General features: G+C 46.3%; 1 protein-coding gene across 1 annotated transcript in view; it reads right to left on the bottom strand.

The window, feature by feature from the left end:
- The window catches only part of NTNG2 (netrin G2), a 44,051-nt gene extending 38,854 nt beyond the window's left edge, over window positions 1-5,197 (bottom strand). The window contains exons 1-2 of the mRNA XM_008491508.2: window positions 4,963-5,197; window positions 1,220-2,281 (exon numbers count right to left, since the gene is read on the bottom strand). Coding sequence (XP_008489730.1) covers window positions 1,220-1,432 — 213 coding nt within the window. The 5' untranslated portion in view covers window positions 1,433-2,281; window positions 4,963-5,197. The remainder of the gene's footprint in view (window positions 1-1,219; window positions 2,282-4,962) is intronic.
- Window positions 5,198-14,120: the final 8,923 nt, after the last annotated feature.

Below are 14,120 nucleotides of genomic sequence, written 5' to 3'. Positions count from 1 at the left end.
AGCTCACTATTGACTGAATCAAGAGATGCAGAGAGCTGATTGTAGTTCGTGCATTTTGCTTCCTTGGAGGTCAGTGGAACTGAAGCCTGGAGCATCCTTCACCGGAAAGTGTTTGCAAATAGCTGGAGTGAATGGAGCAGAAAACAATCTGCTGTTCCTCTTTTAACCCTCCTGCAGCCAGTCAGATAAATGAACATCCAGACTGACCCATCAAGTGTTTTATTTGCAGTCTTTGACTTAGTCTTTCTTTTCAAATGATATTTTAAAAGGAAAAGCTGCTACTTGTCAGGAATTAGTGAAAATAACTTCCCTGGTACCAATCAGCCCCCTTAGGCTGGGGAGAATTAGATAAACAAATTGTGGTGGAGTGTTCTGATGCTCATGAATGTTTGGTATCAAAGCAACTTTTTTCTCTTGGATTTTCCAGGGATGCTCTGAGCTGGTTGGGTCTGGGTTGTTTTATTATGTGTATGTGGGGAACTGAGGAATTGGGGTGTCCGAGTCTGAGTGATGCTTGCAACAGAAATTGGGACTCCTGTCCCTTCTGCTAGTGATCTAAAGAGAGGAGAACTCCCTTTCTCATTACAGGGAACAGGCTCCTATGCTCCTTGTCTAGTGCTCACCTCAGTAGAAACCTCATGGACTGGCTTGGTCACTGTGCTTTAACTGTGCGCTCAGGGCACTCCTGGAGGACATTTGGGAGGGGATGTTACAGCCAGGCTGGTTTGCTCTTTGCGTTGACCCCCGAACTCTTTTTAACAATGTAAAGCCTTGTGAATTATAAATCAAGCATTCCTGCTGAGCTTTGTGGTGCACGGAATGAAATGCAATGATTAATATTTAAGAGAAAATAAGTTAAAGATTTTAAGTACAAGGGCAAATGACTGTCCAGAGAGGATTTTCTGTATGGAGGCAGGAGAGAGGGAGAGCTCTACTTACAGGGACATCAGTGAAACTGGTGGCCATCAGAGCAGCTTCCAGAGCTGCTGGTGTGGGTGGCTGTGGGGGATGTTTTGAGCACAGCAGCAGCAAGGGCAGGACATCTTCTCCCCCACCCCCCCCCCCATTGTAGTTAGGAAGATCAAGAGCTCAAGGCAGCAGCCACCACTGTCACCCTGAACCCAAACGTCCCTATAATGGCATCTCAGCAGGACACTGCCTCTGGCCACCTTCAAGCAGAGTCTGTCATAACCCATCAGACAAGAAGGGAAACACTTACGTGGGTGCAGAATCTCTCTGGTGGGTCCCCACAAGTGATTCCTGCCGGATCCACCCGTACGGTCACGTAATCCTTCATCCGCATGGCCTTGGGTTGACAAGCATAAAACTCCCACGAGGGGCCATCATCCGTGGTCACCCAGGACTTGCAAATGTCATACTGTCCCATTGCCACAGGGAGATAGTGCAAGAGGAAAGCAAGCAGGTAGAGCATGGCAGCTGCGGCCACGTGCGGGACCCCTGGGCGAGGGCAGTGCCGAGAGTCCCGAGGAAGGCAGCGACTGGGCTAGGGGTTGCTCTCAGGATCAGCATGGAAACTCCTCATCTAAAAATGATCCAGTAGAAGGAGATCCAGATGGTAACAGGAATGATCCGACACTGCACGTTGTCTTTGGATGTGGAAAGTTTCTCTTGGCACAGAAGCCAACTTTGCAAATCGCTTGATTGGGCAAGTTTTGGCTGGAGCTGCTGATCAGCGGTCAGAAGTCTTCCTTAACCTCATTTTTCCCTCTTTTATCGTATGACAGGGCTTCCAAATCAGCATGAAAATATCTAGAGGTGACTCCAGTCAATCAATAGAAAGATCAAGTTCTGAGTTGCTGATGAAATTTGATAGGAGTGAATTGCAGAGGCTGTGGGATGGTGCTGGATCAGGTTTTCCTGCACCTTCTTGTCTGCCTCAAATGTATCGCTGTGGAAAGTGCCTTAAGCTGTGGTTTGCCTTAAATAATTATTGCGGCTTTTGACCATTAATATGTAACATAAAGATAGCTTCTGCTCATCAGTACAACTCTGACAGAGACACTCTTTGGAGCTAGAATTCCTTTCTCCCAGTGGATGGTTGTGTCAATGTCCGTGTGGGTGGGCAGGAGCAGCACTGATTCTCCCTCTGGGGCTTGCAGCAGCAGTGAGGCACTGGCAGGCAAGGACTTCTCTTGAACTTGGCCTTTTGGCAACTGAGCATCAAGTTCCCTGAGCCTTCAGCTGCAAGTCATGCTGCTACCTGAGGTCTCCTCCCTCGTTCATGGTCAGGGCAGAGGGAGAGTTCATTAACAGGCTGTATCTGCAACAAATTGAAAGATAAATTAGACTGGGAGCAAGGAGGCAGGAGGAGCAGCTGGAGCAACAAGGCTTGGAGGAACAGGGATCCCTGAGGAGACACATCTCTCACCTGGGCTTCTTGAGCCACAGGCTGGGTTTTTGTAAAAGGGAGATATACAGCTTTAATAAAAAGAAATCCATAGTAAGATGCTTATAGCTCTTTGGCTGTTTGGGAGATGGGGGTAGTGCTGCCCCATTTGAGGTATCTGGTTTGTAACAGCAGCTGGACAATAGCTCTAATGGGTCTTCAAATATTAGCAAGAAGCAGCTATAGGTCATAAGAGGATGGAGGATACGCAGACACAAGGAAGGGACAGACAGACAAATTCATAGTCTTAAAAAGATCAGCAAATAAATAAGACAGCTGGGGAGACAGATACATTGTCCACCATCCCCACAGATGATTTATCTAAACAATAACATTTAATAAAAAACAATTTAAAGTCCTAATAACATTTAAGGTTCACCTAATACAAAGCGCAATGACCTTCCCAGTATTCATTATAGGCTAGAGCAACATTTCTGCAATTTTGTCATCTTTGCAGCAGAGCTATAAAAACCTTAAGTAATTACAAAACAACAACTCAGGAAAAAAAAAAAAAAAAGTAAAAAAAGAAGTCAAATCCTCTCTCAGCATTAGACCTAGGAGACAGATCTTATAAGAGAAGGTGGGAGGTACATATCTAGAACAGAAGTTTAGCTCTGGATAATTGTCTTTCTATTTGACTCCCCAACTTTTCTTCCTTCCTGAATTTAGGGATGTCTGCTTTAACAGCATACTTAGGCTTGGCTTTCTCACAAAGCTCAGTTACTGAAGCTCAGATTCCAGCTTAATAGATGCATTGATCCATGCTCAGGGGGCTTCACATCGCTGTGCTGCTATCTCCCTTTCCCCCCTTTTTGGGTGAAGGATTGCTGATGGAGATGAATGGGTTCAGAAAAGAGGAGCTCTCTTATGCTTGATCACCAGCTCTCAAAGAAGAGCCTATTATAGCTACGTTGGACCTGAATAAACTCCCAAAGAAAGAATAGACTGGCTGCTATTTTTACATTATGAGTAAACGTAGTAAAAATAATAAGCTGGTGTGACACGGTGTATATAAGTCCCGCTGACATCAGAGCTGTCTTTTCAGTTATAACAAGTCAGTTCCTAATTATTACATCAAATTGGTCGCAGCCAAGTGCTTAATAACCACGGAGAGAGTGTGACTCCTGTATTGTCTTGAAAACAAGCAGGGCAATTTTAATGAGGACTCCAGTTAAGTTTATGGATCTATTTTCATAGCCTTAACGAGTATGTTTTGCACTCGAATAGCTGTCAGGGAAAAAACCTGGGAAGAAAGGATCTATAATATCTATTAGTTTCTTGTTATGCTTGCTAAATGTCACAGATTCCCAGGGAAACAAACAAACAAAAAAAAATGCTGGCAAAATGTGCTTCTTGTCAGTCAATCAGCCAGGCGTGCGGGTTCCCTGCGAAGTCTGCGGGGCAACACTTCCCCGGTCCGCTCTCTCGGCAGAAATAGTTGCAGGGTGTTGCTATGAAATCGGGCAGCATATTCTACCAACAGGGGAGAGGGACTCTCTGAATTAAAGGTTTTGCCCTGCTTGATTTGGTTTGACCTCAGAAAATAAATCTTCACCTGATATTATTAAGAAACTGCAGTTCAGGGGAACAAATGGAATCAATGCTCTTTGTTTCTCTGAAGAGTGCTCAGTGAGCACTGGGGACTGATAGCCAGAGTATTAAAAACACAAAACTAGATTGTTTCTCGACTTAGCTGGTTTCATTTTTTTAATATATATATACACACACATATATATTTTATTATTGGCTTAGCACCCTACTGAAATAAAGAGACAACGCTGAGCAACAACTGAGCAGCTCTGGAATTAAGTGCAGAAAGTAAACTCAATAACGGAGTTTCCAGTTTTCTTTCTAAAGTGTTGCCGTCAACACAACCCCCAACCTCTATCCTCACCCCCAGTTCCAGGTGAGTTTTTCCTCTTTTCCACGCTGCCCATCCTTACAAGCAAAGTTAGGAACACCCGCTCTGCCTGCGGACGTGTAAGGAGATCGAACCCTGCGAATCCCGCTGAAAAGCTGCAAGGAGCCGCGGGTTCCCAGCAGAAAAACCTGTAAAGCTGCCTCCCATCCAGCCGCTCTCCTGCCTGCAGCTGCGCTTCCACGCAAACCCAGGAGCTGCCCCTCCCGCCTCCCCCTCCCGAAAAAAAAAACCAAACCAACAAACCAAAAAAAACCCCCAAAAACCTAAACCACCCCCAAGCCGATTTTTTAAAAAAATGTTGATTATTATTTTCCACTTAAGGACTTTCGGAGCACTGGGGGGCCATGGGGAAAGTAGGCACAAGGCGTGCGAGGAGCCGTCCCCGGGTGGGTGCATCCGTGCGCGCCCAGCCCGAAGCTGCCAACTCCGGAGAGGGGGGGGGGGAAAACCCCATAAATCACTCCTTCCCGTGGCACGGAGGGAACGGACACCATTGGGAGGCTCGGGGGGGGACACCCTGGTGTTTGGGAAGTGGGGACTGTGGGATTCTGCCGGCGCTGTCCCCTCTTCTCTAAGCTTCCCCCCCACACACACCCCTCTCCCATCCCCGGTGCTCAGCGGTGCGGGTCCTTACCGGAGAGCTCGGGTCCGTACCGGGAGGAGTTCGATTCCGTAGCCGGGGGGGGGAGCTCGGAGCTGTGCGGGGCTCCCCGTGGAGCGCTGAACTTCGGGGCCGGGGGGAACCCCCCCACGCTCCCCCCTCCAGCCGCTGCGGGGCCGGCCCCCAAGGGCAGATGGCCGGGGAAGCTTTGTGCAATCCCCGGCTCCCCTGGCAAGTTAATGCCGAGGCTGAAATCCCTTTTGCTCTCACTTTCAATCACAATCGGAGCTTTTATCTCCGTGCCTGATCCCGGCTGCGTAACTTCCTCTGTGCAGCTCCAGCACACACCATCCCACCGGCTAGCAATGTGCTTCTTAAAGGTGCAGGGTGGAAAAGCCGGCGGGGAGGGGTGGGAGGAAAGGGAGGGAGGAGGGAAGGGAAGCACCCGAGGAAGAGGAGGCTGCCAGCCGGGAGCCTTCAGCCCCGCCGGCTCCGGGTTTAGGGCGGCTGCAGCATCCCCGCCGTCCCGCTGCCTACCGGTAGGTAAGGGCAGGCCGGGAGTGCCACTCCTTAGTGGGTGTTTTTTCTTTTTATTTATTTTTTTTTCTCTAAGAGCTTAAAAAATAAATCAAAGCATGAGATCATGTAAAAAAAAAAAAAAAAAAAAAAAAAAAAAAAAGCTGTAGTCACGAGGGTTTCCCCACACGTGTAAGTTCGCTGCGGTGTGCCCTGAATATTTTGGGGGAGGTTTCTGCTGGTGAAGATGCTGTGTGTGCATGTTGGGGGAAGAGGGGGTGGTTGGAATTAATAGGATAAACAAAGCAAGAACTCAGCAATGGGGAAATCAGATGGCTGGGAAATGATTTGATAATGATGGGAATGTGTTTTGGGGTTTAAGCAAAGCTGGTTTTCTTTGGGAAGGTGTAGGGTTAGCATGCAGGGCTGGAGGGTGTGATAACTTTTAGCACGGGGATGCAGAAGCAATAAATGGTTCTTAGGTCAACTCTCCTGTGCCTGCACTGAGTGTCTGAGGAAGCTCCAGCTATGGACAGGGGGGATAAAACAGTGGCAGGTAAAGGGCCAGGTTTGCCCTGCAGCAGGCAGGTGCTGGAGGCAGGATCATTCCTGAGCAGTGACAAGTTTGTGACATGCACATGGAAAAATGACAGTCCATTTACAGGGAGGAAAACCATAGGATCTCCACTGCCCTCTAAATAGACGACCACCGAAAAATGACTGTTCCTTCCTAACCAATAATTCAATAATTTCTAAGCCAGAAAGTGCATTGTCCAACTTGCATGTGGTTTGCAAGCTCATTGACTCCGTGTTTTGTTATCTGGTTTCCTTTGGCCCATTGCTCTGAGGTCTCTATGTGGCTTCTCCCATCTAAGAGTCCCTGGAAAAGGCACGATCCATCCTGTGACTGGGCAGAGGTGATTTAGAGCTCCCCTGGGAAACGTTTCCCGTATACTGGAGCATAAGTGAGATTTATGAAATGCCAGCATGCAGCTTGACTCTGACCCAGCCTGATTGCTACTCTGATGCACAGGGTGGGCTTTACCTGAACGACTATCTGTGTGCCTTGATTCTCACTTCTCTGGCCAGGGCACAAAATGACACTTTCCATGTGGTAATTTTTTCTGTAAACACTTGTTTTGGGGCAGTTGTATTACTGAAGTGAGAAGCACTGGCTAGGAATTCCGGGGTAGCTAAATATTCCTGGATTTCACTTTGTGCCTTTAGGTCTTCTCTGTAGTAATGACTCTCCTGGAAATTCCCCATGTCTCACTTATTACTCCTTTATTGGTTATTATGGTAGAGTAACAGGATAAAAAGGAGTTGCTATTTCATTTTCATTCCCCCTAACAGCCATGGCAAAGACCAAGTGGTGTGCTGATTATTGACATCAGAGTTAAGTGATATGCACGCATCATTAGGTTTCAATTGGAAAGAATAACAGCACAGTATGAGTCGTCACACTTCTAAATGATGTGGCATTTAAAGAAAAACCAAAGTCCTTTCCCTCAGCCCTGGGAGCTCAAAAAGATCAGAAGCCAGAAGCCAGACTTGTACAGGCACAGGTAAAAGGCGCCAGCTCAGGGCAAAGCCCCAGAATTAACTAAGCAGCAAAACACCCTGGAGAGGCTGGCAGCAGCTGCTTGGTTGGCTCCTCCAAGGTTACACAGCGATTAAGGAGATTCAGGAACAAGCTCAGAGGGTGGGAAAGCACACTGTTCCCATTCCCAGGGTAAACAGGCAGGTCTGGCTCCCAGGGTCATTGTGCTGGGATGGAGGGAGATGCTCAGGGCCACTCCCAAACACGGCAGCCCAAAGGAAGCAACTGGAAAGCAGCTGGCGGGGCAGCTCTCAAGGGCAAGAAGGAATGGGCGAGAGTTGCAGCAAATGTTTCATTTTAGAGCACTCTTCTTCTGCCCAAGAACATTTTGCATATATTTAATGATGGATATTGTTTCCTTCTGGGTGAAATTTCTGCAAGAAGCAAAATGGGTGGGTTCTTCCTATCTTCTCATCCAAGGAGAGCATGGTTGAAAATCAATTGGTCTGCACTGAGATTTAATTATTACAACGTAGGCAGGGGTGGAGAATAAGGCCCTTAATATTGAATACATCCTCAGCTCCCAAAGGGATCCCCAGGGATCAAGGGCCAAATGTAAACCCATTATAAGCAGATGTAATCCTATTGACATATTCAGACTCGCACCTTTTTATGCTATGGCTATATTTTGCTCCCTAAATCTAAATGGCAAATGGTGCTGCTGACATGCACGGGAGAAGAGGGAAGTGTCTGCCTGACTTGGGATGCTAGAGGATAGACTGAAACAACAGAAGGCAGTCGTGACACCTCCAGTCCCCATTCTCGTTGGCAATGCGCTTGCTAACACTTGAGCTGAGTTGAGTCCGTGGAGAGGGATCTGAGACAACTGGCAGAATAATAACCAGGCTTATAAAGGATCTTTCATTTAAGGATACACATTGCTGTATCACCTATAAGAGCAAGACGTTCTTTTTATAGTCCTTATCTAGCACTGTGCGGCCAAGGATGTCAAAGTGCCTCCTGCCAGTGAGTAAGCATTTTATTAGGTGGAAACACAAGGCTCATAATTGTGCTCTGAGTGCAGGAGCTGGTGACAGACCCCTCTGTAAGGGAGGGTCTCAGTAATATTAACAAACACAGCTCAGTCTGACCCCTTGTTCCACCAGTGACTTTTTCCATCTTGCTGAGACCTCCAGGGAGAAGTTTGCAGAGGAAAAGGGAGAAAAAGGCTGAAGTTGCTTTTGTTGTAGGGATGATGGAGGGGAAGGCTGCTTGAACCTTGCACTTAGTGGGGGAGATTTGTCTCATCTCCCCACCCTTGCACTGTCCTTTTGTTCGTAGCAAGCTGGACGTGGAGAAAGCTTCCAGCCTGATCAGAATGGTGGGGTTTGTTCTTCCCAGTTCCTCGTGCCTGCTGCAAAAGCAAAACCCCTGAGTCTTATAAGGAAGGGAGACGTAATATTTTGTTAGTTAGCAGAAATGCTGGAAAACCCACACAAAGCCTGAGAAATTGTGCAACAGACAGCTTTGGTACATGCAGTCCAGGAGGGTGGGTGGGGGATATTTATTTTCTTGCCCTTCCCTCATGCTGCTGCTCTCAACTCAGGGCCCTATCAGGAGGTGCAATTGGTCCCCTGCTCTCAGGCACACACATACCCTGGGGACCAGGAGAGAGAAGAGCAGAATGTTTCTAGCCCTGGAGTACTCTACATTTTTTCTTTTTCTTTTTCTTTTTTTTTTTTTTTTTTCTTTCTTCCTTTGTGAAAGCTACCAGGGAGATGGCAGGGAGCATCTGCTCTGGGAGGGGAGGTTTCTCCTTGGCTTTCTGCCTCACACACTCCTGCACAAGACCTCGGATGCATTTTCTGCAGCTCAGATGGTTTTCCAGGGCCCTGGTTGAATTTTGCCCTCCCTGATTAGATAACCAAAGGAGCAGTGACTGTACTCTCTAGAGAGAAGATGCTGTCTCTTTCCTGCCAGAAGGACAGCTGGAGGGAGGGTGGGATTTTCAGCATGCAAGCACTTAGCCAGATCAAGGAAATGGGATGCAAAGCAGTTTAGGCTAGGAAAGGTTGCTGTGCAGGGAAACATGAGGCTGCTGTTCTGTTTGGGAGGTAATGCTTCTCAAAATGCTTCTGCTTGCCAAACTGCAAGCCTTAACCAAGGTTGGTCATTGCCTCTGTATGGAAAACAAGCATGAAAAGAAAAAAAAAAAAAAAAAACAACAACAAAAATCCCACAAAAAAACCCCAAAAAAACCCCCAAACCCCACATCACTGGCTTTGCTGAAAGAAACTTTGCTCGTTTAAATATTATTGATGCTCATTAACCCCAGCAGAGAAGGGCTGGGTGACTGGGAGTACTTCACCTTGACAAGAGGAAAATTTGTTGCTTTCTGTTTCCTTGTCTTTTGCCTTGTCTTTCATTTCATAAATCAAATCAGAGCTTAGCCAAGTGATTCAGCTCAGGAAGCATTTGAGATTTATTTGATTTTGGGGAAGGTAGAGCTTTCCTTATTTTTACTAGCTGTGGGGGAGTAAGTATGGATAAAAACAGGAGGACTGTCTAAAGGAGAGATCTATAATTAACAACCCCTCAGAAGGGGAAATTTCCTTTTAACTTACTATTAAAATGGAAGTGTTTGAGAATATACAGTTTTGGATCTGGGGATCTCCTCCGTATCCTTGACTGAGCCCTGTGAATTCCTCTAATCCCTGCCTGGGAGGGTGCTTGTGCTTTAAAAACAACTCCAGCCACCCCATGGCAGGCTCACCTCAACCCATGGATGAATTCCCATGGGAAGCCCCAGTGTTGTCCCCCTGGACACAATTGAGACAGGCAGCAATGAGGAGAGGAGCTCCCTCCTCAGCTCCTCAGCAGGCCCCAAGCCTCATGCTGGAAGGAGATGCCTTCCACAAACACTTTTTAACCTGAGGAAGGAATGTGTCACTTCTAGTGGAGCTGACAGCAGCAGGGTGGGTTTTTAGGTTAGTGGTTGAAGAACACACTTGTAATGAGTGAAGTAATTGAATAAATGCTGACAATTTGATATGGAAAATGCATAATCAGCTAGCTGGGGAAGGTTGACTTGTTCTTTTTTCCCCTCTTTCCTTAGCACTGGGATAAACACATTTCTTCTCTTCCAGGCAGGTGATGTGTGCAGCAGCACAAAGCCAGCAGACACATGCAGATGCTTCCCTCCCAGGCACATGTGCTGATTGCCACACAATTGACCCAGTTATGCTAATAAGCAATTCTCATCTCTGCAAGTTAATACAAATATAATCAAGCTCAACACTTAAAATCTTCTTGAGCCACATGCTGTTGCACACTCACTTGAGCAGAGCCACTGGCTGGAGCAGCTGTGGTTGTCCAGGAGAGAAAGGTGGCAATTCCTTGGGTAGCTGCAAGTGAGGCCACTTCAAGCCACACTGAGGGCTGATCATTAGGAAATAACTGGGAGTCTAATGGGCTTTCCAGATCCCAAACATAGATAATAAATTGTGGGTGGAGACAGTGGAGCTGACATATTCCAGTGCAGTGACTTGTCTTATCCAACCACCATCTCAGCTTTATGCAGGTGGAAACTCAGTGAGTTTCTTGTCATCAAGCCCCCAGTTTTAGGCTGACAATGGGAACAGCATCATCTATGTAATATATGTTGGAAGCAATGAATAGAGAGCTGAGCTCACTGATCTATTTGCATATTGAAGATATGGTAAAAAAACCCTCTCTTCTTGCTTACTCTCCTGTCTACTCAAATATCTATGAAGCAGGGAGGAGAATATGAGCCCTCGTTGTCCTTCAGATCCCTGTGCCCTTGAATAATGAGTGATTGCTCAATCCAGCCTTCTGAGATGATCGTGAGACTCAGAACTACAGTGGCAGAAGCTTTCCATATCTGCAGGGTGGTGGACAAAAGGCAGCTCCTGGATTAAGCATGCTCATTGGGACAGGCACTTTGACTTTATGTCCTGAGGACACCTTCTCCACTCCACATGGGAATCAGCACTTGCATACCCAGGGCACAGAGGTTTGACCTGCCAACTGTTAAATCAATTGCAGCCTGCTCCCCCCAAACTATCAGCATGGGATGGCACACATCCACAGGAGAGACAAGCTAAGGACACAGTGCCCCACAAGAATAATGAGCCACAGGAGCCTTCCTTTTTGGATACCATTTTGGATAGTGCTGAAAGAATTGTTTATTACAGAAAAAGTGAAACAGCAGCACGTAGCAGTTCATGCCTATCCTGTGGAGGCACAGTGCTGTGACTGCATTCAAGGCTGAGCTGAAGTTTTGTCTCGTGTCTTCATTCAGCAGCCCTGCATTATCTTCTTTTTAACTGGAACAGGGAGTTTTCCTCTAGGTTATAGTGATCTTAAGCAGCAGAAGTGAGATCCAGATCAGGCTTTAAAGGCTGGAATTCACATTCTTTTTCTTACGCTTCTGGTATTAATTTCATATGCAGTGGAACAGTAATATCCTGTCTGTCACCAGAGAGAGGGATGTGCGTGTGTGTGTACGCACAGGCAGGCAGTGCTCACTGTGGAGCCTCTTCACTCAAGTTGTGTTGTTGTGGAAATTTCTAAATTAAAATCAGCTGCAGGGATGATGACGGTGAACTACCAAGAAGGCAAAAGCATGAGATGTTTTCTCTTGTTTTTGTAACTTGAGGTCTTTGTGTGTAAGAGCGGATTGCATGGCAACTGCGTTCACACTTCTCTTTAATAAAAGCTCCCAGCAGATGGACCCACTATTAACGTGTATCCCCCAGATTTGCATATTTCATATGCATGCCAAGATGGCACTAAGCACACATGGGAGGAACAAGGCTGATGTAAACACAATTGCACCAGATTAATGTAGTGATCAAAGAGTATTGTCCTAGCACCCCCGATAGGAATCCAGTTAAATATTAGTTATTAATATTGTTAGACTCCTACTGGAGTCAAGGTCTGCCAAATACAGGAAGACAGGGCTCCTAGGTACTACAAGTTGATGAATATACTCTGAATCCCTGAGAGAAAGGGCGAAGAAACAGCATTTGCATCCAATCTATGAAGGATCCAACACTGGAAATGTGCAGAGCTCAAGGTTTGGTCCAGCATGTGGTGTCATTAAGGCTCTCTTGAAATTCAGACCTTACCCAAGACCTGTATCAGAGTTTCTCAGAATTCAAGTGCAATCACTTCTAGGCAGAAGACGAGCCTATCTGTACATTGTTAAGCATTACAAAGTGGTATTCTGGAGCCCAAAATACATTTGACCCTGTTTTTCTAGCCCATTAATCAGACACTACTCTGCACATACTGAAGAGGATCTAACATTAGGAAATGTTTATGAATGAGCATTGTTGTGACTGCAAAAATTAAACACAGCAGGTTTTAAAAACACGAGATCTCAAAAAGGAAAGCTTGATTATTTGCTATGTATCTGGTGCCAAATTCAGAGGGAATTTTAAGTGAATCTTAGGTAGTCTGCGCTTGAGTCATTGACACCTTCTCCCAGCTCCCTTCAGTGTGTAAATTACGCCGGCTTCCACCTATCTTGAGTCTGACCCCCTGCACCAAGGATACTAATGAAATCATGTCACACCAGTTAATGCCGTTTCAGGGATGCTGCTTGGGGTGTACAAAGCTCCAACCCAGGCATGACATCCAAGCACTGTGATCTGTAGCTCTCAGTGGCAATAAACCACAGGACCATTTGTGCAGTGGTATTTCCAGTGTGTTGGGACAGGGTGAAGTCCTTTTTGAATTCTGGGAGTTTTGTCCTGTGCTTCATCAGGGATAGAATTTTGCTTTCTAGATATTAAAGCAAGATGTGGCATTGGCATAAGGTACAGAGTAGCCCCACAAGCCATGGTTTTCTCAGGAATAACTCATGTCAAACCAATCTGATTTTCCTGTGGCAGGGCAAGCAGGTCTCCGGGAGGGGAGAAGCTGGAGATGTGATACATCTTGACTGCAGAAAGGTTTTTGACACTTTCATGCTGCATTCCCAGGAGCAAGGTGGGGGAATATGCTCTAGGAGAAACACTGTGAGGTACCAAACTGGCTGGGAAAGCAGACTGAAAAACTACCAGCTGTTTATTGTCAAAGTGGAAGGATGGCTTGAGTCCGGCACTGCAGGGGTCTGTGCAGGGTCTGGGATTACTCAATATTTTCATCAGTGACTTGGGTAATGGAATATGGAGTAGAGTTATTTCATCTGCTGACAATACCAAGCTGAGAGGGGCTACAAGTGCTCTCAGAGAGCAGAAGAAAAATTCAAAAACCTTCACAAGCTGAAGAAACAGGCTGGAAACAATTGAGTGATGTTTGCAAAGGACAAAAGCAAAGCAGAATGTAGGAGAACTGTTGAAACCTGTGTCAGGAACTGGCTGTGTAGGCAGCATTTCTAAGGAAAAGGGGTAATATGGTGGGCAGGAAATTAACCCTGAGCCAACTGTGGTACCCTGGAGTGAGGAAAGCAAAGCTGGCATCAGGGTGTGTCAAGACAGTGTGGTACCCTGCTCCCACCTGCACTGAGGGTTGGGGGGTGGTGGTGGTAGTTTGGGTGATCAGACTTCCAGAAAAAGATGGAAAACTGAAAGAATAGTCAGAGTTCTAGAAAACAAACCTAGTGGTAAGAAAAGGACCATGTTCGATTGCTTAGGGCTGGCAGAGATAGAGTAATTTTCTCCCACAATGTAAAAGATGCTGCAAAACTGTTGCCCACATCCACCAGGGTAGGGCAGAAGTAGTGGGCTTAAGCTGCAGCAAATGGAATTTGGATTAAGCTTTGGAGAAATCTGTAAGAATAGCTGACACCCAGAATAGACTGGCTGGGGAGCTTGAGGAATCTCCTTAAAAACCAGCAGAGATGAACACAGGGAAATTTCTGTCAAGACCGATTCAGGCAGGGTTGATTCTACCCTGAGGGAAGGATGTGGATGAGGTGACCTCTCAGAATCCCTTTCCCACATATTCTCTGTGGTTCTGTGTGTGTTTCAGGTGGCTGTGATGTTGTGAGAGCTTGATTCTGCAAATTGGGTAAACATTTTACATTTAAATTGGAAAGTTTTGTTTACTTGTCAGTCTGTTGTGTCTCAGTTTAAATCTCACTAATTTAAGTTGAATACTGAATTAT

Source organism: Calypte anna, chromosome 17, assembly GCF_003957555.1.
Source record: "Calypte anna isolate BGI_N300 chromosome 17, bCalAnn1_v1.p, whole genome shotgun sequence".
NCBI classification, from domain to species: domain Eukaryota; kingdom Metazoa; phylum Chordata; class Aves; order Apodiformes; family Trochilidae; genus Calypte; species Calypte anna.
The sequence above is the reverse complement of the archived record's forward strand: the minus strand, read 5'-3'. Positions and strand labels throughout refer to the sequence as shown.